Source organism: Emericellopsis atlantica, assembly GCF_019669845.1.
Source record: "Emericellopsis atlantica unplaced genomic scaffold F5Z01scaffold_21, whole genome shotgun sequence".
NCBI lineage: Eukaryota > Fungi > Ascomycota > Sordariomycetes > Hypocreales > Bionectriaceae > Emericellopsis > Emericellopsis atlantica.
In genome coordinates, this window is record NW_025764723.1 from 183,464 (window position 1) to 204,619 (window position 21,156).

General features: G+C 47.1%; 6 protein-coding genes across 6 annotated transcripts; 4 read left to right on the forward strand and 2 right to left on the reverse strand.

The window, feature by feature from the left end:
• Positions 1–779: 779 nt before the first annotated feature.
• On the reverse strand, positions 780–2,352 carry F5Z01DRAFT_690666 (uncharacterized protein; the record flags this gene model as incomplete). Its single annotated transcript, XM_046266124.1, has 4 exons — positions 780–871; positions 939–1,071; positions 1,123–1,965; positions 2,026–2,352. 4 exons carry the CDS (start codon positions 2,350–2,352, stop codon positions 780–782), a joined length of 1,395 nt encoding a protein of 464 aa, XP_046116350.1.
• Positions 2,353–11,968: 9,616 nt separating this feature from the next.
• Positions 11,969–13,699, forward strand: F5Z01DRAFT_660665 (tannase and feruloyl esterase). Its single transcript, XM_046263843.1, has one exon. The coding sequence runs from the start codon at positions 12,030–12,032 to the stop codon at positions 13,584–13,586; it is 1,557 nt and encodes a 518-aa protein (XP_046116351.1). The 5' UTR covers positions 11,969–12,029; the 3' UTR covers positions 13,587–13,699.
• A 173-nt stretch (positions 13,700–13,872) lies between these two features.
• On the forward strand, positions 13,873–16,128 carry F5Z01DRAFT_660666 (acyl-CoA dehydrogenase/oxidase). Its single transcript, XM_046263844.1, has one exon. It carries the CDS (start codon positions 14,103–14,105, stop codon positions 16,101–16,103), a length of 2,001 nt encoding a protein of 666 aa, XP_046116352.1. The 5' UTR covers positions 13,873–14,102; the 3' UTR covers positions 16,104–16,128.
• A 556-nt stretch (positions 16,129–16,684) lies between these two features.
• F5Z01DRAFT_660668 (S1/P1 nuclease) lies at positions 16,685–17,884 on the forward strand. Its single transcript, XM_046263845.1, has 3 exons — positions 16,685–17,127; positions 17,182–17,250; positions 17,314–17,884. Exons 1-3 carry the CDS (start codon positions 16,777–16,779, stop codon positions 17,767–17,769), a joined length of 876 nt encoding a protein of 291 aa, XP_046116353.1. The 5' UTR covers positions 16,685–16,776; the 3' UTR covers positions 17,770–17,884.
• A 333-nt stretch (positions 17,885–18,217) lies between these two features.
• On the reverse strand, positions 18,218–19,096 carry F5Z01DRAFT_690668 (extracellular soluble lytic transglycosylase; the record flags this gene model as incomplete). The annotated part of the gene is made up of 1 exon (XM_046266125.1): positions 18,218–19,096. Exon 1 carries the CDS (start codon positions 18,974–18,976, stop codon positions 18,218–18,220), a length of 759 nt encoding a protein of 252 aa, XP_046116354.1. The 5' UTR covers positions 18,977–19,096.
• A 1,058-nt stretch (positions 19,097–20,154) lies between these two features.
• Positions 20,155–21,150, forward strand: F5Z01DRAFT_710412 (putative chitosanase). The gene is made up of 3 exons (XM_046266475.1): positions 20,155–20,406; positions 20,458–20,795; positions 20,846–21,150. The coding sequence occupies exons 1-3, from the start codon at positions 20,238–20,240 to the stop codon at positions 21,101–21,103; spliced, it is 765 nt and encodes a 254-aa protein (XP_046116355.1). The 5' UTR covers positions 20,155–20,237; the 3' UTR covers positions 21,104–21,150.
• The last annotated feature ends 6 nt before the right edge of the window (positions 21,151–21,156 follow it).

Genomic DNA, 21,156 nt, shown 5'->3' on the forward strand with positions numbered 1-21,156 from the left:
GTTAACACAAGGTCCCAAGTCCACTTCTTTTTGTCTCGCAACTTATCAAACTCGTACGACCTTGAAAACTTGTTCTAGTACTTTGTTGTGCCGTCTTAACTCAGCACGAGTGCCCTCTTTTGCTTTTTAGTCAGGTTGGGTTGGGAGTGCTTGCGGGAACCACATTGGCAGAGCTAACAGGCTCCCCCGGTCGGGATTACCGTTTCGCGGTTCTCTTCTGCTCCTTGACGTATGCATCTATCTGGCTGATCCCCATGTTGTTGCCGTCGCCGTCCATGGCGATAGTGCCGTCCGCCTGCACGGCATAATCGCTCATGGACTTGCGATACTACTGTCAAGGACGAAAGCCCAATGAATTGGAGTCGCAGAAGAGGCGCAGCCGCTTCTGAGTTTCAGTCACTACTATAAGAACCCTCCCCGGACTTTCTCATATTCGGAATACCTATTTGTGGCTAATGGCGGAGCGAATAGTCTCTGCTTAGCTAAAAGTAAACCAAAGACAGCGAAAATAAAGGCCACCAAACCATGAGAGCAAGAAGCAAGAAGAGCAGAAAGCCGTGTCTCATATATACTATGAGGAGTGACAAAGAAGTCGCCACGTCTACGGCTCCGATGTAGTTCGTAATCTCTGCCTTCGACACTTCGTGCTGTCCAGCCGATTACTCCAACGCTTGTTAGTTCCCAAAGTAACTCTGGGGACTAAGTGTCTCGCATAGGATACTAACCAACTGGTTATTTATCCTGTCGTTTAACCTAAGCAGCCATGAGCTATTGGTCATCTAAAGTTTCCTATCAGACTTACGCTTCTTGCAGATCTGACTTCCTCCGAACCTATCCTTAATAAGGAGTGGGCCGAGGTACGACTCGGGTACTACAGATGATAACGTGGTTAGCTGAGACTCGAGGAACGTCTTTCTCTCTTGCTCGGCGGCACTTACCGAGGATTCGGTTCTCCCAGCTGCTGCAAAGATAACCCCAGTTGGGATCATCCGGGCAATTCTTGAACTGAGGCTCCCTCCTGGCATCGAGGAGGTTAGATTGATAGTTCCACTCGCAGAATCCATGCGTCGCCTGTTTCTCTTGTCAGCTGGGCATAGGAAGCCAGTGTCATCAGGAACGTACCAAGCAGCTGACGCCTAGGGACGCTGCGTCAAACTCAGGCTCCTTTCCTGCGCAGTCCTCAATCTTGAAGACCTGGTCCAGCGTAGCCCACTCCTCCTGAACAATTGTCTTGGTCAAGTCGATGTGTGTGTTGCGCGTGTCCCGGGGGTTATGGAAGGAGTAGGTGTTACCTTCCCCATCGAGCCACCATTGGTTGCAGAAACCGCCCGGGCTGAGTGCCGTGCACGATATCGCATCAGTTTGGGTCGCAACCTGCAGTGCGTCAAACCCTGTGCTCTTCGCCGACACGATGCCGTTGGCCTTCAACGCGCTCGACAGGATGAAGAGCTGTAGTTGCCGATAGAGCTGGGCGGACTGGATGGTCAGGGAGGCGGTGACGCGCTGCGAGAAACCGCCCTGGCCGCAGGCGGCGATGAATAGGGTGTGGTCGCGTTGAATAGAGGCAACAGTCTCGAGGAGGTTGTTCTGGTAGTCCTTGACAAGGTTGGCAAGGGATGAGCCAATGTCGCCAAGCTGGATGAAGCGATCGTTAGCCGTCTGCGAGGATTTCACCAAGGTCTCCGGAAGATTCTTTTTGGCCAAAAGAGCTTGAGACAGGCCGGTTTGTATGAGCCCGAGTATCGTGCCGGCATCGCCTGGGATGGCACCCGTGAAGAGGCTGGCAACACCAATGGTAGATCCCAGGACGTTCATGAGAGAACTAACGGGCTGCTGGGCCTCGACGGGTGGCGCTACCGTGGCCACAATCTTGTCGACTGTCTGGCCTGCGAGAGAGGCTCCATTGCTGAGGGCCTGGGAGTACTGGGTAAAGAATTGGTAGACGGCATAGATGTTCCACAGAGCCTGTCAGGGTGACCCTCATGTTAGTATGGGCCGGCAAATTAAGGCCCGGGCACAGCTTACGTAGAAATGCTGATCGCTAGAGTATTCAAACCTAGATGATGGAGGGGGACAGGTCGAAGACGTGATTCGATCACAGGTCAATGTGGTCAGACCGTTGAACTGAAGATAACACTGGGCAAACCCAAGAGTGTCGCATCCAGCTGCCGTGCCGTTGGCGGCCATCCAGTCGGCGATGTACTTGTCCATTTCGAGCGCGGCCCAGCACTCAGTCTTCAAGCCGGACGATGAGTCGGGAGAGCAGTCAACATCCAGCTGTCGGCCGACGGGTGAAGCCGCGACCGTAGAGAAAAGTGGTAGAAGAGAGGTAAGAGTGCCCCACAACAACATAATGGCAAGCTTGCGTCAAAGTCTGTCAAGGAGACCAAAGGTAAAGAATTGGTTTAGGATAGAGAGAGACAAGAATAACCAGGAAGAATCAGGATGAGAAAGCAAGTGAAAGAATAACAGAAGTGGGCACAGATAACGATGGTTCTTATTCATTAGCAGTCAAGTGACAGTCTCAGGAATACGAATCAAATCTTTACTACTATAGTTATCTGCCCTACTATGCTACCGCGCCAAGGCAGTGCCGGTCCCTGAAGTTAAAGTAACGAGAAGAGGATAAATGCTAAGACTGCGCATTATGGAGGGGCCTGAGACAATTAGGTTCCCGGATCCCTCCTCCTTAATTTATACCCTGTATTGTATCCTTGTTAACTCTGTCACGCACGGCTTCCTTGGCCTCCTACTGTCTAGCGATTCGTTAAATCTCGACGCAGGGACCTTCCGCCCTCCTATCGGACCGACAGTGCCGACAGCCGAGGAACGGCTACTATAAAGCATAATTGTACTCAAACGCCAGTACTCTTGGCATTCTAACTTACGTTCGGAGTACTCGATTCTGAAAAACTACCCATTGCATTGCAAGAGTCAGAATAAGGAGTGGTGCTTATGAAGCATCAAACCCTCAAACCCCCGTAAAGATTGTCCTAACGAACATGAAGGTTGCGTTGCATTTAATCTCTACTCGAAGCCTACATGTAACTTTGTCCTACGATAACAGCCCGCGCGGCCGATCTTTCTTCCACACAGAGGGCCGCCGCCCTCGGCGGTCTTCGTGAACCTTTGGTTGAGGTCTCATCGCCTGTCTTTGCTCCTGTGGACGGCGAGGTCGTCATTCGTGTCCGTTGGGCAGCATCCACGCCAATTGACCTGCATCAAATCGCGCTGACGGTGGGTCGCTGATTGACTCTTACGCATGTCCGAGCGGCAGTAGAGGAGTGTCCGGCATCGCGGAGGCTGTCGGCCCAGGAGGCGATACAAAACGTCTCGAGGAAGGCGACCGCGCTGCTGCATTCGCCTTTCGCCGTACGGCGCAGGAGGCCAACCACCAGCAGTACTTCACTGTCCCAGCTTTCCTGGCTGTGTCTGTCAATGATAGTCTTCTTACGTTGTTTCACACTGTAACTGCCGATCTTGGTTTGGAACTGCCCTAGCCTGTGCCGCAGGGCTAGAAACCTGCGCAAGCGGATGAGTTAATCCTCATCTGGGGCGACAGTACCACTGTCCGTATATACGCTCTGCAGGTCCTTCACTGCTGGGGCTGCCGCAACTCAATTGCCGTATGAAGCAGCCGGCACCACGATCACTTGCTCTCCTTGGGTGCCACCATTCGTTTCGACTATAAACAACGTGACGTTTTGGACGACATTCTAGGTCACGTTGCCGGCCATTCTACACCACAGGTGCGGGACGTGATCGACTGAATTGGGTCAGTCGATATTAAGTTGCGACCTTTAACCAAGATCGCGCAGAGGGGACTGTCCTTGCAGCTATGTTGCCATTTATCGTCCTTGACGCTTCCGACGATACCGAGCCGAAATTCAAAGTCGACGCCACTAACGTACTTCCCGGCAGCTGGGCCGAAGGTGTGAACTTACGCGATGTCTCAACATACACGTATCACAAGATATGATGAACCACACTGAGCATCATCTTTGGAGTTTCAAGACAGACATACAATGGCTTAGGTGGTGGGCGTGGTAAGAGCACTGGCTTGATGGCGAGTTTCGACGTGGCGAATCACTCACCGAAAGCATCTGGCGACCTCCTCGTAGGTTTGGCGAAGAGAAGTAGTGTGTGATGACGCTCATGGAAACGTCGAGTCCGTCACCTTTGTCTTTTTACCGCTTCCGGCCGCTTAAACGGGACATGTCCCTGATCAGCTGCTGCCGGTGAAGCAAACTGTGACGTTCGGGTCTAGACTAGCTACCGGGTAGATAGAATAGAAGTCGGGTTTGAACTGAGTATACTAGGATGTCGTTGACTTGAGCGGTCGGGTTATAGTCTATATACGAGATAGTGGATCTTGCGTAGATAATTATATTAATAGCTAAGGAGCTAGGTAGAGACTGACTATAGTAAAGCGTAGCTTCCTATATATTAGTTTATAGAAGTAAGGGCTTACGGGAGCGTCGTGATCTAGTGAGCTATGCGTTAATATTAGAGCGTAGGCTCACGGTAAGGTCGCGAGCTATACTTTATACGTAGTAGTATAATTAGAGGAAAAAGTAGGGTGTACGTGAGAGGCGTATACGGTTATATACTAGGTCGTAATATGATATCTCCCCTCCCGAGATTCTGCCCCTAGAATCGATTAAAACTAATCGTTAGTCTATACTCGTGAGTCCTATTAATTCCTTCTCCTTTATTATTTCTTATATATACTAACGCTATATCTAGTCGCTTTTCTAACGTTACTCGAAAGACTCGCGAACGCTTAAAGCTTGCTTACGCTATTGCTTATGACGGTACTAACGTAGATATGCCGTGTATTTATTATTTTAAGAATTAGAAGCCTTATTATTTTAATAATAGGTCTTCGAAATATAGCGAGTATATTCGTCGCGGTCGTCCTTACGACGGGACGTTTATAGCGTCTTTATATATATATTTATTCTTTTCTTACTCCTTTTCCTAACCTTCTTTAGTAAATCGTTTACTTAAATAGCGTAAGAAGCTTAAGAAGGACGAAGAGAAAGCTAAAGAGGCTCTCCTTCGTTTTTAAACTAAGCTCGCGACCGCTATTAGTCGTTTAACGCGGATACGGAAGATTCGCCGACATATAAAAGAGCGTATTAACAACTCCGTTCGCCGTGGTTTAGCCGGTCTTAAGGAGGATAAGCGGGATGACTCGGGGTCTATAGCTCCCGCTAAAGCTATTCCTATTTTGGATAGTTATAAGCACTAGATTAAGAATAACCTAAGGTTCTTAGGTCTTCCTAATAATCCTAACTAGTCGTCCTTGGGTTTGGGTGATGATTTTACGGACGTAGTTTTTTTATTTAGAGCTAGAGCTGCTAGTGGTAGTTCTTTACGAGGTACCGATAATCCTTAAGATATTTAGCGGGTTCCTATATATTTTCGTTATTTATATAGCCCTTCTATTTAATAAGGTATTTAACTTCTCCGTCGATAGTTTATTTATCGAGTATCCGTTCTAGTTCGTAGAGTTCTTCGAGAACTTTTAGTTCGTAGTTTATTTTTGCGTTTTATAGTGCCTTTTCGAGTAGTAAAATATAAAAAACTAGGTATATCTTTATACTTAAGGGTAGTAAAAGTTTATAGTTAGTATCTAAGATAACTTCGTTAATTTTAAATAGTCTAAGTTTTTTATAATCGAGCTTCGGTAAAGGTCGAGTTATTATGAAATTTTTGCGTAGTAGGTAGACTATATCTCCCCTCCGAAAGATCGGTCCTTTCGATCTTTTCTAATTATAATACTTCGATATTCGTATACGTACGAATTCGAGCTATTTCTTTATATATTTATATAGTAAGCGTAATTAATCTACTTTAAGCATAGCTTTTTTAATAAGAGGTCTATCCCTTAGTATTTTATTACCGAACTCGGGTTCGTATCCGTAGTTCGCGTAGAATAGTGAGATTTTAGTTAATTCCGTAGGTGCGTTATTATAGGCGAGTTAGGCGAGTAGTAACTTTAAGACCTAATCGTCTTACTTATAGCTAATATAGCACTATAAGTATTATTCTAATATCTAATTTAATCTTTCTATCTATCTATCCGTTTATAGGTAGTAAGCTATACTAAGCTTATATTTAGTCCTAAGCTAAGCTATTAATACTTACTAAAACTTCGAGGTAAATATCGTTCCTCGATCCGAAATGATTTCTTCCGGAAGGCCGTGGTTGGCCACGATATATTTAAGTATTATATATGCGAGTGTTTCTATATCCGTTGCTTCTTAGTATAGTAGGAAATATCCGAATTTACTTATCTAGTCCGTGATAACGAATATACTATTATATTCGACGTTAAATCCTAGTTCCTTAGATTTAGGTAGCTTCGTAATATGATCGAAGGCTATCGATTCCTATAGCTTTAAAGGCACTAGTAGTAGCTTTAATTCTCCGTATAGCTTATACCGTGTAGCCTTACTGCGCGTATAATCTTTATATTATCTAACGATACGTGCGATGTCTGCCTTAATTCCTTAGTAGTCGTATATTCGTTATATTCGTTTAAGAGTCTTTCTAACTCCTTAATGTCCTACCGTAGGATACGTATGAATATTAATTAAGATTTTATCGCGTAGCGGCGGTAGTATCTAGAGTAGTTTATTCCTAGTAGGTCCTTTTCCTATTTCTATCGCGTAGTCGTTAGGTATTTTTTTTTTATATTTTAATGCCTATTCTAATATTTTATCGTAGTATATAGTATCTGCTTCTACTCTAAATATAAGAAAGTTAAGTACTATTTATACGTAGTTTCCTTTATTATTTTATCGAAGTATCTAGCCCTTGGCTTTTAGTACTTCGGTATCGTAGTCTAGTCGGCGGCTAAGTATATCTACTCTGCTATTCTCCGAACCTTTCCGATAGATAATTTTAATATCGTAATCGGCTAAGAATTCGGCGTATCTTATTTATCGTGCGCTAAGTTCTTATATTATCGCGAAGTAAGAGATATTTTAGTAATCGGTATAAACTTTAGTAGTAAACTTCGTCCCTAGTATATAGTGCTTAAATTCCTTAACGGCTGCGATAATTACTAGGAATTCCTTATCGTAAATAGGGTAGTTTAGTTCCGCGCCGTGGAGTTTCTTCGAGAAGAATATAATTAGTTATACGTTACTATCGTTGTCTCGTTAACTAATTTGCGCTCCTATAGCGTAGTCCGATATGTCTGTTTCTAATTCGAGTAGTCTTTCGGGGTTATAGGTTATAAGTATTATATTTAATAATATAGTATCTCGTAATCCTTCGAATACCCTTTATTACTCCGTTTCCTACTTAAATTCTCCTTTTCCCTTAGTAAGTCCTATGAGTAGTACTACGATTTTCGTAAAGTCGCGTATAAAGTATTAATAATAGTTCGTAAATCCTACGAACGCTTATACTTCTTTAAGCGTTATTAGCATAGGCTATTCTTTAACTATATTAATCTTTGTTTATTTTATTAGGATTTCGTTTGGTCGGATCGTATATCCGAGGAAGATAGTTTCTTATATATAAAACGCGCTCTTTTCTAGGTTAACTAAGAGGTTCGTATCTTAAAGTATTTTTAGTACCTAGTAGATATATTTCTTATATCTTTTAAGGTTTTCTAAGAAAATTAGAATATCGTCTAGGTATACTATAACGAAGATATTTAGGTACTCCCTAAGTACGTTATTAATTATTCGCTAGAAGGTAGCTAGAGTATTAGTAAGGCTAAATAGTATTACTAAATACTCGAATAGACCGAACTTAGTGCGAAAAGTTATTTTCTATTCGTCTCCTTTCTTTATACGGATTAGGTTATAGGCTCTTTTTAGGTTAAGAATAGTGAATTAGTTCTTACCGTGAAGTCTATCCTTAAGCTCGTTAATAAGCGGTAGGGGTGTCCTATCTTTAATCGTAATATTATTAAGCTACCGATAGTCCACGACTAGTCGTAGCTTCCTATTCTTTTTTAGTACGAATATAACGGGATATCTTACTTCTAAGGTAGAGGTTCGAATATAGCCTTTCTTAAGTATTTCGTCGATATATTCTCGTAATATTTTAAGTTACTTCTCGTTAAGGTTATAGAGTTTGTGGAACTTAGTCGAGGTTCTAGTTTTAAGATAGATTTCGTGATCCTACTAACTATATTACGGAATACCCGTTTCGAGGGTTTCCTTAAATAACCTACTATACTTTCGGTATTCCAGCGGTATATTCTTTATTCGTTCTTCTTTTATTATAGGTTTCTTTTTTCTTTCTTCTTATAAGGCTTAGTTTGCTTTAAATATCTTTTATATAATATTAGCGAGGATTCGTTTTCCTTATTTATATTATATACCCGGTTATATAGCCTTCTCGGTTAATACTACGGCTTTTGCCTACTTTAGCTCGCTTATATTCTTCGGTAAAGATCCTTTAGAGGCTAAGTTATCGCGAATATTCGCTTCCTTCTAGTTAAATAGTAATTATCGCGTTATCGTGTCTATCCACGCTAACTAGCTAGTGCGCTAATCGACTACTAGATTACTTCTCGTTAACTATAGGTAACCTAGTATTATATCGTATTTATATAAGTCTATAATATCGAAGATAATTATCTTATAGTATCCTTATATCGTTGCGTCGAGATAATCGGTCTCGCGGTCGATAGTTCTACTATTATAATCGAAGCTTTATCCTTTAATATTAAAAAGCTTATATACCCGAGTCTTATAATTCTATAGTAGTATATATCGGTTAATTACTACTAGTAAGATATAGTTACTTATTGCCCTACTATCTAATAATGCTCGCAGGCAATATCTATTAATCTAGACTTCTAAAACCGTTTTCTATCCTCCGTCTATCTCTACGGAGCAAAGGGTCTTTAGGTTTCCTTCGTCGTCTTATACCCTTTCTATAAGCGATATTAATAGTTTTTTAACGGGTAGTATTCTATATTAATATTATTATCCTTAGGGTCGTATATATCGCTGCTATCGTATGACTCTAGGTATATCGAGGGATATTGTTTTCCTTCTTCTTCGTATAGGTAATATATATACCCGTAGTAATAGACTCCGTAGTCTAGTATATATCTTTCGAAGTACTTATATATAATATATTATATATATACTTTTCCCTACGGAATAAGGTATTCTCGTGCCTCGATCCTATGTCGTAAGTATAGCGTTTCCTTCGCTTTAGTATATCTTTCGTAGTTTATCTTTCCTTTATTAATATAGTCTCGATCCGCTTATTCGGTAGGGTCGAACGGTAATCTTATACTATTAGAGTACTTCTCGTATCCCTTATACCCTTATCCGTAGCTTAAGGCGTATTCCTTACTCTTAACTATCTTAATACCGAGCAATACCTTTACGGTATTCTCGTATCGCCGGAGCTCTTCTATCTCCTTTTATTCCCTAGTTCTATACTAATCGAATACCTTTGCCTTAGCGTATCGTAGATAGTCTACTAATTAATATCCGCGCTATATTTTCTAGTCTCGTGCGTATACTTCGGGGTATTTTATTAACTACCTTAGTATTATATATCCTATACTAGGTTCTACGTATATATATTCGTAGAACTTCGCTTTATACTTTTCGTATAGGTCGTTAATAACGCGGGTGGCTAGTCCCTTAATTAGGTAGACTTAATACCTTCCTTTATTAGATATATATATTTTGTAAAAGTAGTATATATAAGAGATCTATAAGAGTTCGTAGTGTTTTGGCGTATCTAGATATATACGTAGGTCGTCTCCTAAGATTATTCTTCGGTTTATTACCTAGTTAATGCCTCCGTCTAGTATCTAAGCGGGGATAACTATCTAGAGGTCTTCTCCTTGCGGCAGGGGGTCGTATCGATCTATCGCTACTTTTATTTATTCTCGTAGGGTTGCTCGTCCGTATAATAGGTTAGTCTTAAGTATCCTTTTCTTCTATAATAGTTCTTCTTCGTAGTCTAAGGTATCGGTTATATCGCTTCCCGAATTATCGCTATCCTTAGGGGTTATAGTGATTTTCTATATAATAATAAGGGTCCTTACCTTTAGGGCTTTTAGAAACTATCCCGATTCCTCCTTACCGCTTTTATAGGTATAGTAGTTATTATTATAATATCCTAACTAATATAAGGCTTCGTGCGCCACTAGTTAGTTTATAGGTTGCTTATTAACCTTCTTTAGTATTTTTTCCGTGTTAGCTACTTAGTTAGGGTATAGTACCTTAGACTAGCTTAAGTACTTCGTATCGTAGCCGGACCTAGTTATATTTAGTTACTTCGGCTTACCTTTAGGTACTAGTCTCTAGCCCTAGCTTCGCCCTTTCTTTAGTAAGCGGTACTCGCGCTTCTAATATCCTAGCTTACCGTAGTTATAGTAGGTTAAGTTTTTCTTATTATTATCTATCGCGGCGAGTTATCGTTATATAGCGTCTAGGTCTATAAGTCCTAGGTTTATTATATATGCCTATGCTATATTTTACTATCGGGGGCGTCCTTAGTTTAGATAGTAGCGACGTCCTCCGTTATTATTATTTCTAAAGTTTAGGTACGATTAATTTATATTCCTCCCTTTTCTTAATATCTTGCGCTTTAGGTATAGTCGGTTATCGATCTTAATCGCGTTCGTAATATACTCCGTAAGGGACTTAGGTATATCTTTATCGTAGAGTTACTCCTAGACCTCTAACTTTAGATTATTAAAGAAGTAGGTTATAAGGGGTTCGTCGTCCTATCCGAGTCTACTAGATAGTTATCGAAACTTTAATATATAATCCGTAGTAAATCCCGTTTACTTTAGGGTTCGTAGGGTTTTAATATTAACTCGGTTCTTATCTATATTTTTAAAGACATCCTTAATAGTATTCTCGAAACCTTCGAAGCTTGCGAATATAGCTTAAGTTTTATCGTCTTAGAGGTTAGCCGTAGTCTCTATAAAATCCCTTATACGTGGTTCGAACTACGCTAAGGCCGTGCCGGTGAGATATATTCCTACGTGAAGGATCTTATCTATATTATCGGCGAGCTTAGTAGGGAATAGTCGATAGTATATCTTAAGCTAAGTTAAGAACCCGTTTAGTTATCCTAGGTTACTATCGAACGGTCTAGGTAACTTAGGCTTAATCGTCTCGCTAAGGTCCCTAGCGTTATTATTCTCTATATCGGCTATAGTATCGTATTACTTAAGTATTTAACACGGTAGTGCATTAAATAAGAGCTATTAATATATAACGTTCGGGTCTAGACTAGCTACCGGGTAGATAGAATAGAAGTCGGGTTTAAACTAAGTATACTAAGATATCGTTAACTTAAGCGGTCGGGTTATAGTCTATATGCGAGATAGTAGATCTTGCGTAGATAATTATATTAATAGCTAAGGAGCTAGGTAGAGACTAACTATAGTAAAGCGTAGCTTCCTATATACTAGTTTGTGGAAGTGAGGGCTCACGGGAGCGTCGTGATCTAGTAAGCTATACGTTAATATTAGAGCGTAGGCTCACGGTGAGGTCGCGAGCTATACTTTATGCGTGGTGGTATGATTAGAGGAAAAAGTGGGGTGCACGTGAGAGGCGCATGCGGTCGCATGCTGGGTCGTAACACAAACCTCTGCGACGATGCCCCTCGCAAGGAGGGTAGGGCCAGATCAGGCACTGGCTGCACACTTCGTTATCTTCTTGGCGAACAGGAGATCGCCCAAGGCCTCGGATGCGGATGCGGACTTTCTGCAGTGCTTGGACAAACGGAACTATGCTACAGTAAGTAGAGACAACCTGTAATAGGGCTCTAGCCTCGCATTAATGTAACGTGGGGTTAATTTACTCGATTGTGGGGTAATTGCAGCTGCCGTCATTGCACGGCAGTGACACTCGGCATTCATTCTCGGTAGTAGCGCATGGCACACGACAGCGCATTGCGTCCCGTCTAAGCCAGTATTATTTAATAAGAGCATTTCCCCCGTTTTCCTCGTCTCCAAGATAGTTCAAGTCGACCTCTGATGCAATTGTTGTTTTCACAAGGACTGATCTATCGCGATGAGAATTCCAAGCCTATGCGTGTTCTGGCTGTTCTCGGTCGGACATGCCACGTGCAACCTGACCCGGAAGTGTTCAGATCTCGCGGACAAGCTGTCTCTGCCTAACACAACAGTTTGGTTCACAGAATCCATCCCCGCCGGCGCCAATGTGTCATTCCCAGACAATGATCCGACTTGCGGAAGGCCGTACCAACAAGTCGACGTTGACATTTGCCGAGTGGCAACGCTCACCGAAACATCCTCGAACCCAGCAAGCAACATTAGTCTTGAAGCCTGGCTACCGTCGGACTGGAACGGCAGATTCCTAAGCACAGGAAATGGGGGTCTCAGTGGCTGCATTCAGTACGAAGACATTGCCTATGGTGTTTCTCGAGGATTTGCAACTGTCGGGGCCAACAATGGTCATAACGGCACTTCTGGCCAGCCATTCTACCAGAACCCCGGCGCTTTAGAAAACTTTGTCTACCGTTCGGTGCATCTTGGTGCCGTCTTGGGAAAGCAGATTGCCGAAACGTACTATGCGAGGGCCCATGACAAGTCTTACTACCTTGGGTGCTCTACCGGTGGCAGACAGGGCTTCAAGGCAGCACAAGAATTTCCGACCGACTTCGATGGCATAGTGGCAGGGGCTCCGGCCTTCGCCTTTGCCAATTTGACGTCGTGGAGCGGTAGTTTCTACACGATTTCAGGCCCACCAGGCTCTCCCACGTTCCTCACACAAGCACAGTGGGCCCGGGTCTCCAAGGACTTTCTGGACCAATGCGATGATCTAGACGGCCTTGTGGACGGAATCATTGAGGACCCCAATCTTTGTCATTACCGGCCAGAAGCTCTACTCTGTGGTTCAAAGCCGTCAACGGACTGCCTCTCTGGCGAGCAAGCCGAGACAGTGCGGAAGGTGTTCTCCGATCTTCACGGGAAGGACGGTGCTTTGGTATACCCTCGACTTCAGCCGGGCGGCGATGCTTCTCTTCTCATGTCGGGCTACCCGTTCCCATACACAGGTGACTGGTTTCGTTATGTCGTCTACAGCGACGCAGAATGGGACCCTTCGACCCTAGGCCCTGAAGACTACGCTTTTGCGGCATCTCAAAACCCTTTCAATGTGCAGACATGGGAGGGCGATCTGGCTGGAGTTCGCAATCGTGGAGCCAAGATTCTCCATTACCATGGGCTCCAGGATCCCGTCATAAGCAGCGACAACTCGGAGCGCTACTATAACCACGTTGCAAGGACAATGGGTCTGACAACCACTGAGCTCGACCACTTCTATCGGTACTTCCGGATTTCAGGAATGAGTCACTGTAGCGGCGGCGCAGGTGCATATAAGATTGGCAATGTGATGGGTGCTATGTCCGGATACGACCCTGACGAGAATGTGCTTTCGGCAATCGTGCGTTGGGTGGAAGATGGACTTGCGCCCGACCATGTTAAAGGAACGGGCGAGACTGGTGAGGGTGAGACATTTGCTAGGAATCATTGCAAGTATCCTCTAAGGGGCAGGTATACGGGCAAGGGCGACCCAAAGTCGCCGGACAGTTGGGAATGCGTGTGAATGAGGGGTTTCGCGAGGGATTCTTGAATTCTTGACAAAGCTGAGAAATCTACGCACCGGGCTACATGATCGCGCTAGGGTATTGAGAGTTTGAACACTAACGGCCGTCGCGGTTGTTGTTTCCGCAACGTCACTAGACAAATCTCAAGACGAGAGACCTTACCCCGCAGATACAGCACGTGATTGTCACTTTGTTACATTAGAGCCAGAGCACCACCTTCACGTGGCTGCAGGCAGCCAGGCACCCAGAGCCTCGGCTTGTGGAGTCCCAAACCTGGCCCGGACCGGGGGGGGCTGGGGTTGCGGGGAACCAAGGGACAGTCACGGTCAGGCCGGCGACCTATCAAACGACGCTCATCCATTCCAGTCCTGTTTCGAACAAAGTAGGAACTGCGCAGCAAGAACGGCCAGGACACTCTTCCTACTGGAATGAAGTAGGATATTGCTGATTTCTTTGATCATCAAAGCACCCTGTCAACACCTCGACGTTTCATCGCCAAGGCCCAAGCTACAGCCATGGCCAACGGCAGTCGTTTGCCCTCCTCCTCGACGGCTGGCTTTTTTCAGTCGCTGCCAGTCGTTGAGCCCCAGTACACACTGCCCGAGCTGGTCAAGTCGGGTGCTGAAGATGTTCAGGAGGCATCTGACGACCCCGTCCTCGCCCGCATCCTGATGCAATACCTTCCTCCCAAGGCACAGTCTGAGGTTGGCGCTGCGATCCACCGTCTATCGCGCCGGGTGCTTCACCCATCAACACTTGGCCACGCGGTGGATGCAGAAACAAACATACCCGTCCTTCGGCCATTGACGACATTTGGCATGGAGAACCGCGTTGATCCGTTGTGGACGTCTGAGGGATGGAAAGCACTGAAGGCCATCGGCATCGAGGAAGATATCGTTGGTCGGGCTTATGCCCAGAGCAAAAGCCACAATCGGCGAGTCGAGCAATTTGGGCTCGCCCACGTCTGGACGCATACATCAAGTATGACCATGTGCCCAGCAAGCATGACCGATGGCGCAGTTAAACTCCTCTCTCGGCACCTGGAAAAACCAGATGGCGACCAGCCAGGACGCAATGCTGTGTTCAAGGAGTCATTGCGCAGGTTAGTCTCCAAGGATCCACGCGAAGCATGGACTAGCGGACAGTGGATGACTGAAAGAACCGGGGGGAGCGACGTCAGCGGCACCGAGACCCTCGCGCGTAGGTTGACGGGTGAGGAGATTGCCTCTGACGAGCAGCTGGGACGCACACAAGACGGCATTGGCCTGCCCCTTGGACCCTGGCGAATCGACGGCTTCAAGTGGTTCAGTAGTGCTACTGACTCCGACATGGCTGTGCTCTTGGCGCAAACTGGAAAGGGCCTAAGCGCCTTTTATATACCCATGCGCCGCAATGAGGGTACACGAGTTTTGACAAGCCTGGAGACGACGGTCGATGTAGCGACAGAACTTAATGGTATCCGCATCCAGAGGCTGAAGCATAAGATGGGAACCAGAGCCCTCCCCACGGCGGAGCTTGAGCTCAAAGGAGCGCGCGGTTGGCTCATTGGCGAAGAAGGGAAAGGAATCAAGGAGATCGCAACCTTACTCAACATCACGAGGGTTCATGCCGCGACGAGCAGCGTCTCCTACTGGGCTCGTGGCATGTCCATCTGCCGCGCCTACTCGAGGGTGCGGAAGACCAGGGGCAGGCCGCTAACGGAGAATTCGCAGCATGTCTTTTGGATGGCAGAGGAGACAGTCAAGTACTGGGCCGCGGCGCACTTTGCCTTCTTTGGTGTTGCGCTCTTGGGTTCCAACGAGCAGGGTTGGAAGGAAACCGCGGAAGATACGGCAGCCAAAATACTCATCCCGCGCGAAGACCGTGCACGAGAAGCGCTCCTCAGATTGCTCACGCCAGTGATGAAGGCTCAGGTGACAGTGGGTGCAGTGAGCGGACTGCGCGCTAGCATGGAGTGTTTGGGTGGCGTTGGCTACTGCGAGAACCAGGAAGATGGCGGCGTGCTGAATATTGCCAAAATGTTCAGAGACGCGTCTGTCAACGCGATTTGGGAGGGTACAGTGAGTGTGATGGCTGAAGATGTCGGGAGGGTCATCAAGGGCAGCCAAAAACAGGGCGTCAACGTAGTCGAGGACATTTTTGCCGCCTGGGCTAGAGGGGTCCTTCGACACTGCGGAGCACGTTTTGCACAGGAGTGCGCAATTGTCGACGAGAGACTGGAAGAGCTCATTTCCCTTGTGCGAAATATCGTTCCTGCAGAGCTCGAGTACAGAGGAAGGGACCTTCTTGTCCATCTCGAGGCTATCAGCTGTGCGGTGCTGCTTCTCTTCAACGCGCATACGGATGGAGACGAATTGGCATCGCATATTGCTACACGGTATACATGGTCCAAAGCCGTCTTACATAGTCAATACCGTCGGGAGACCTCCAATTGGGAGAGGGAAGTGTCTACTGACCGCTATATCTTCCTGGGGAAAAAGGACCAGCCACGCGAAGGACTACAAGGCAAGCTGTAGCAACATAGGAATCAACATATTCCGGGGAACATAATTGACCCGACCGCTCGAAACAAACATCTAATTGCTCCGACTTTTGCGACTAATAAGTCTTGTCAACTTGTGTCTAACGTGCGCGGGCCTTTATCAGTCGGTGTACTCCGGCCTCCGTACTCGGATCAGGCGATTTACTCCGCTTCCGATTGCCAAATTAGGAAGGAGGTCGCTTGCCTCAGCCCCAGCTGTCGGAGACCCCCGCCACTAGCGTGCCTAACTGTAAGAGCTGCCACTGTTGTGCGGGGGAATTGGCAATCGGATACTTATGATAATAATAAATGAGAATGGGTTCGAGGTAATGCGAGAACTCTGTGTTCCCAATTCTATTAGTAGCTCTTCGACTGACTGATATACATGGACGGTGCTTATGCCTAGGACAGTCAGCAGCTCTGTCGGACAAAACCCTCCTCTAGTGGAGTTAAGATAAGGGATCCAACCTTGGCGTGTATCGCGCCACAGACGACCCAACGCCTTTAGGAAGCTCGAGTAGATAACTGTGCCGTGTGAGCCGACTTGACAAAGTCTTCGTGGTTGGAAAAAGAAATCTACATAATCATGTTGCAGAACGTTTCGGTGCATCTGGTTTGTCGCGACTATTCACTCGCCCTTCACTCGACCGTGTTTGTTGAGGACCACAATGACTGAAATCTCGAGGATGGCGTCGAAAGCCCTTCTCGTCGCCGCCACTCTACCCAGCGCGCTCGCTTGGGGCCCCCTTGGCCACGAGACCGTCGCTCTGGTTGCTACCGAGTTCGTGTTACCTGAGACAAGAGCCTTCTTCCAGGAAGTTTTGGGCGATAACTCGTCCACCGATTATCTCGCCGCCGTGGCCAGTTGGGCAGACGACTGGAAGAAAACGGACGAGGGCGCCTTCTCGTACAACTACCATTTCATCGATGCGCTAGACGAGCCGCCGACATCCTGCAATGTTGACCTTGAGAGGGATTGCGGCGAGTCAGGGTGTGTTGTGAGCGCACTTGCGAATTATGTGAGCCTGGCTTATATCGGCAACCGTTTATACACTACTGACGAAGAATAAAAGACTACACATCTCGTGCAGAGCGAGCTGAACCGCGAGGAAAGGGAAATAGCTGCGAAGCTAGTCATTCACGTGAGTCTTCCTATGCTTTCTGCCGCTTCCGATCGAGCATCTCTTGACGCTGATAACATATAGTTTGCTGGCGACATTGGCCAGCCTCTCCACTGCGAAAACCTTGCTCGCGGCGGCAACGACATTGCCGTGACCTTTGATGGCGAGGCGACCAATCTTCACTCAGTGTGGGACTACAACATTCCCGAAGCCATTACAAACGGCTCCACCCGTGCAGACGCCCATGCCTGGGCCGCCGATCTAATCACTGCTATCAGAGCCGGTCCGTATCGATGCAAGACGAGGAACTGGGTCGCAGGCTTGCGGGTGGACGACATTGAAGACGTAGCGCTGAGGTGGGCCCGAGAGAGCAATGAGGACGTCTGCACGGTAGTCATGCCAGAAGGCGCGGAAGTGCTAGAGGTTGGCGACTTGGGTGGTGAATATGCCGAGGGGGCAAAAGGAACCGTGAAGTTGCAAATTGCAAAGCAGGGATACCGACTCGCGAAGCTTCTTGATGCTATTGCTCAGGCTCAATAATCTATGATTAAGGTTGCTATCACACGACGAACAGTTGATTCCTGAGAAACTCTTTCATTACCTGGACTCAGTGAGCACGATCCGAGAAACGTACCTGTCGGCCACAAGTCTCAATGCCTAGTAATCAGAACCTCGTTAACAATTCCTCTATCACGGCTCTAAAAGGCCTTCCCTTTTAAGCTTAGAACAGCGGGAAGAATATAATTCCCGTTATTGAACCTACATAAGTACGACAATAGGTTCTTCTGTTTATTGTTTACATGGACCGTCAATTCAAACATTGAGGCAAGGGCTGTTTCGTTAAGAGAGGTCGACCATGACGACGCGAGATCATATCCCAACGGATACATGCTACACACATGATTCACCACAGGGTAGGTAGGTCACAGCGCCGAGCATGGTATAATATACGTGTTTGACTTATATCCACGGATATCCCTCTCGCCTCCTAGCAGATCGGACCAGAGTAGCAGTTGCCCTGGCAGTTGTAATATCCACCAAGGTTAGAGTCACTGCCGTACATGTCGTATCCCATGAACCATCCGTTGAGCACCTCGTGGAGGTAGTCGAGGTTCTGCGGCACGCCATTGCTCTGTCCTTCTCCTGAGCAAGGGTAGCCCTCCGTCAAGCCTTTTCCACCATTCAATCCAGTGTTATCGGCCGCTGTGAACCATCCGTTGTAACGGCCCAAAGCCCGAACGGCATTGCCATCGGAGGAGTCGAGATAGTCTCGAAGCACCCAAGCACCACAGTCGACATTGTCTTGAATTGGGTACTGGCAGCTTCCTCCCTGTCCTTCGTAGCAGTTGCCTGGAGCACACTGCATCAGGCCGGGCGTCGGGCCTCCAGCATCCGCGTTGCAGCTCGACTCCTGCATAGCAATGAAAGCCAGGATAGCAGGATCAATGTTGTACTTCTGACCTGATGACTTGAAGAATTCGTCGTATTGGGCACAGTTGCTGCCTACGCCCCCGTAGTACTCCTCGAGCGAAATGTGAGACAGCTCGTTGATGTCGAGGTAGGGCGGGTTCCAGCCGTCGTCACCGAGCCCCGAGTTGAGCCACTCCTCAGAGCCATTGGGGCCGCAGAAGCCGCCCTCGCCCTTGGTCGGGTTGCAGGGGCCCTGGGCGTTGGGGTTGACATCGGCCTGGGCTGTGGCTAGGCCAAGAGCCAGAGCTGTGGAAAGAATGGTAGTTGTGGATGGCATCTTGTAAACCTAGGGCTGTGAACAATGGCTTTGGGTGAATCTGAGGGTCCTTGTTGTTCGTACGGTAAGACAACACTTCCAACCTTTGGCCTTTATACCCAAAGAGGTCCATACTTGGAGTCATGAGCACCAATCTTGCAGTGCTTCATGCGTCATGCTTCGCCCCATGCAACTCCGCCGCTTGCATCCGACCACGCGATGAACCTCCATGCAACAAGGTATCGACCGGCCTTCTCAGCATGCGACTACTAAAGTCTCATGGGCCGATACGAATTGTCGGAAAGGGAGATCAGAGTGGGATCGATCCCTCGCTAATGTCAATTCGAGAAGGTAATCTGCACTGTTTGCCGACAGGGCGCCGATCTAGGGTCCAATAAAGCTAGTGGATCGGCACTCGCTGGCTTGAAATCAGCGGGCATTCGGGACTTTGTCGCAGCACGTGGATCCGGGGAGAAACATGCCGGGCGCGAACACTACAGAAGTTTGCGCTAGGAATTTTAGATGACCTCAGAGGCTGAAGGAAAGGATTCGGAGCTGAGCAACTACCTACCTATTTAGGTAATCCGAGGACTAAGACGAGTGTCTGCTTGGGGCAGCCCGGACCTCTGGCTTGAATCCTACACGGAGACTATTTCCGCTAGCTGCAGCTACTAGTGAGATGAGGCAAATGCAACAAGGTCATAACCTCGGAATTAATCGACCCGTCGGCCGCCGGCAGACAGCAGCTCCTGGTTCATTTCCAGCCCTAAATCATCAATGCTACTTGTACAAGTTGTACATGATCCTGACCAACAGGTGGGCGTCATAACGGAGGCATATAACTCCGTGCTAGCTCGTACACAAGATGGCCGGAGGCCTGTCGATCAGAGGAGCTTTGCTCGTTGACAATGTCACAATAAGTTCGCCTCGATGTGCTTCCAGCCGGTTGCTGTTGCAGAAGAGGACAAAGGTCCCCGGCAGACCACACGACAGCTTTGCGAGTATCAGCTGATTCAACTCTAGCAGAAGTCAAGACTCAAGCGTTGCATCGAAGGATGCCAGGCTAACCCCAATCGTCATCATGCGTTGATCGGGTCTCGTTTTATACGACAGCCCCAGCTTCACTATGTGCCGAGCTCCGGCTGAACAAGAAGCCCGACAAGAAGCCTGGACGGGCCCCTTATGCGTGTACATATAAAGGGGTCACCTCTTTAGCTTGGCAATCCAATGACACAACTCACAAAAGTATTAGGTCTTCTAACGAGCCCAAAACTTTTCAATAATGGCAAAGTTTCAAGCGTTCTCTATATTCGGGCTGCTGGCAACGGTGTCCGCCCGTGATGTTCCTGACAATGTCCGCAACTTATACGACTCCATTGTCAACCAGGGCCAAGGCGAGTGCCAATATGAGCTCCAAGGCGGCTTTCTTAGCGCCGATGATGGCGAATACAGTACGTGCCACGAACCAGAGACGCCGTCACCCGCTCACTGACAACGGATAGGCTATGGGTACTGCGGTGATCATTTGGACAGCAGCGGCATCATATACCTTCAAGGCAAGGGCGGAAACCTTGCCAACATGGACATTGATTGCGACGGCATTGCCAATGGCGCGGGCGACGATGGTCGCTGCGGAAATTCCGAAGACACCCAGTACCAGACAGCGTTTCAATACACTGTCTCCTCCTACAGCAATGGAGTCAGCGACTTGAACGCCTACGTCCACGATTATATTGTCTTCGGCAACTATGGCAGTGCCGATGGTTACACGACGTTTGACCCGCAAGAGTATGGCGTAAAGCCCCTCAGCATCGGGGCTGTTGTCTGCGGTGATAAGCTTGTAAGTGTTCATGGACGAAGGTCGAAGTCTGATACTGACATGTCGATCAGGTGTACGGAGTCTGGGGTGACACCAACGGCGATGATGGAAATCCGCTTGTCGGCGAGGCTTCCATTTCTCTTGCCACACGATGCTTCGGTACCGATGTGAATGGCAATTCCGGCTACGACGGCCAGGATGTCCTCTACATTTTCTTCACGGGAGATGATGCTGTTCCAGGCGAACAGGCGGACTGGCAAGCGGACAGTTCGGATGCATTCCAGGACAGTCTGCAAACGATTGGTGATAGGCTCATCGCGAACCTCTGAGCGAGGGCCACGAACATTCCTGTGTTTAGTTAGCACCTTCATTAGACATGGCC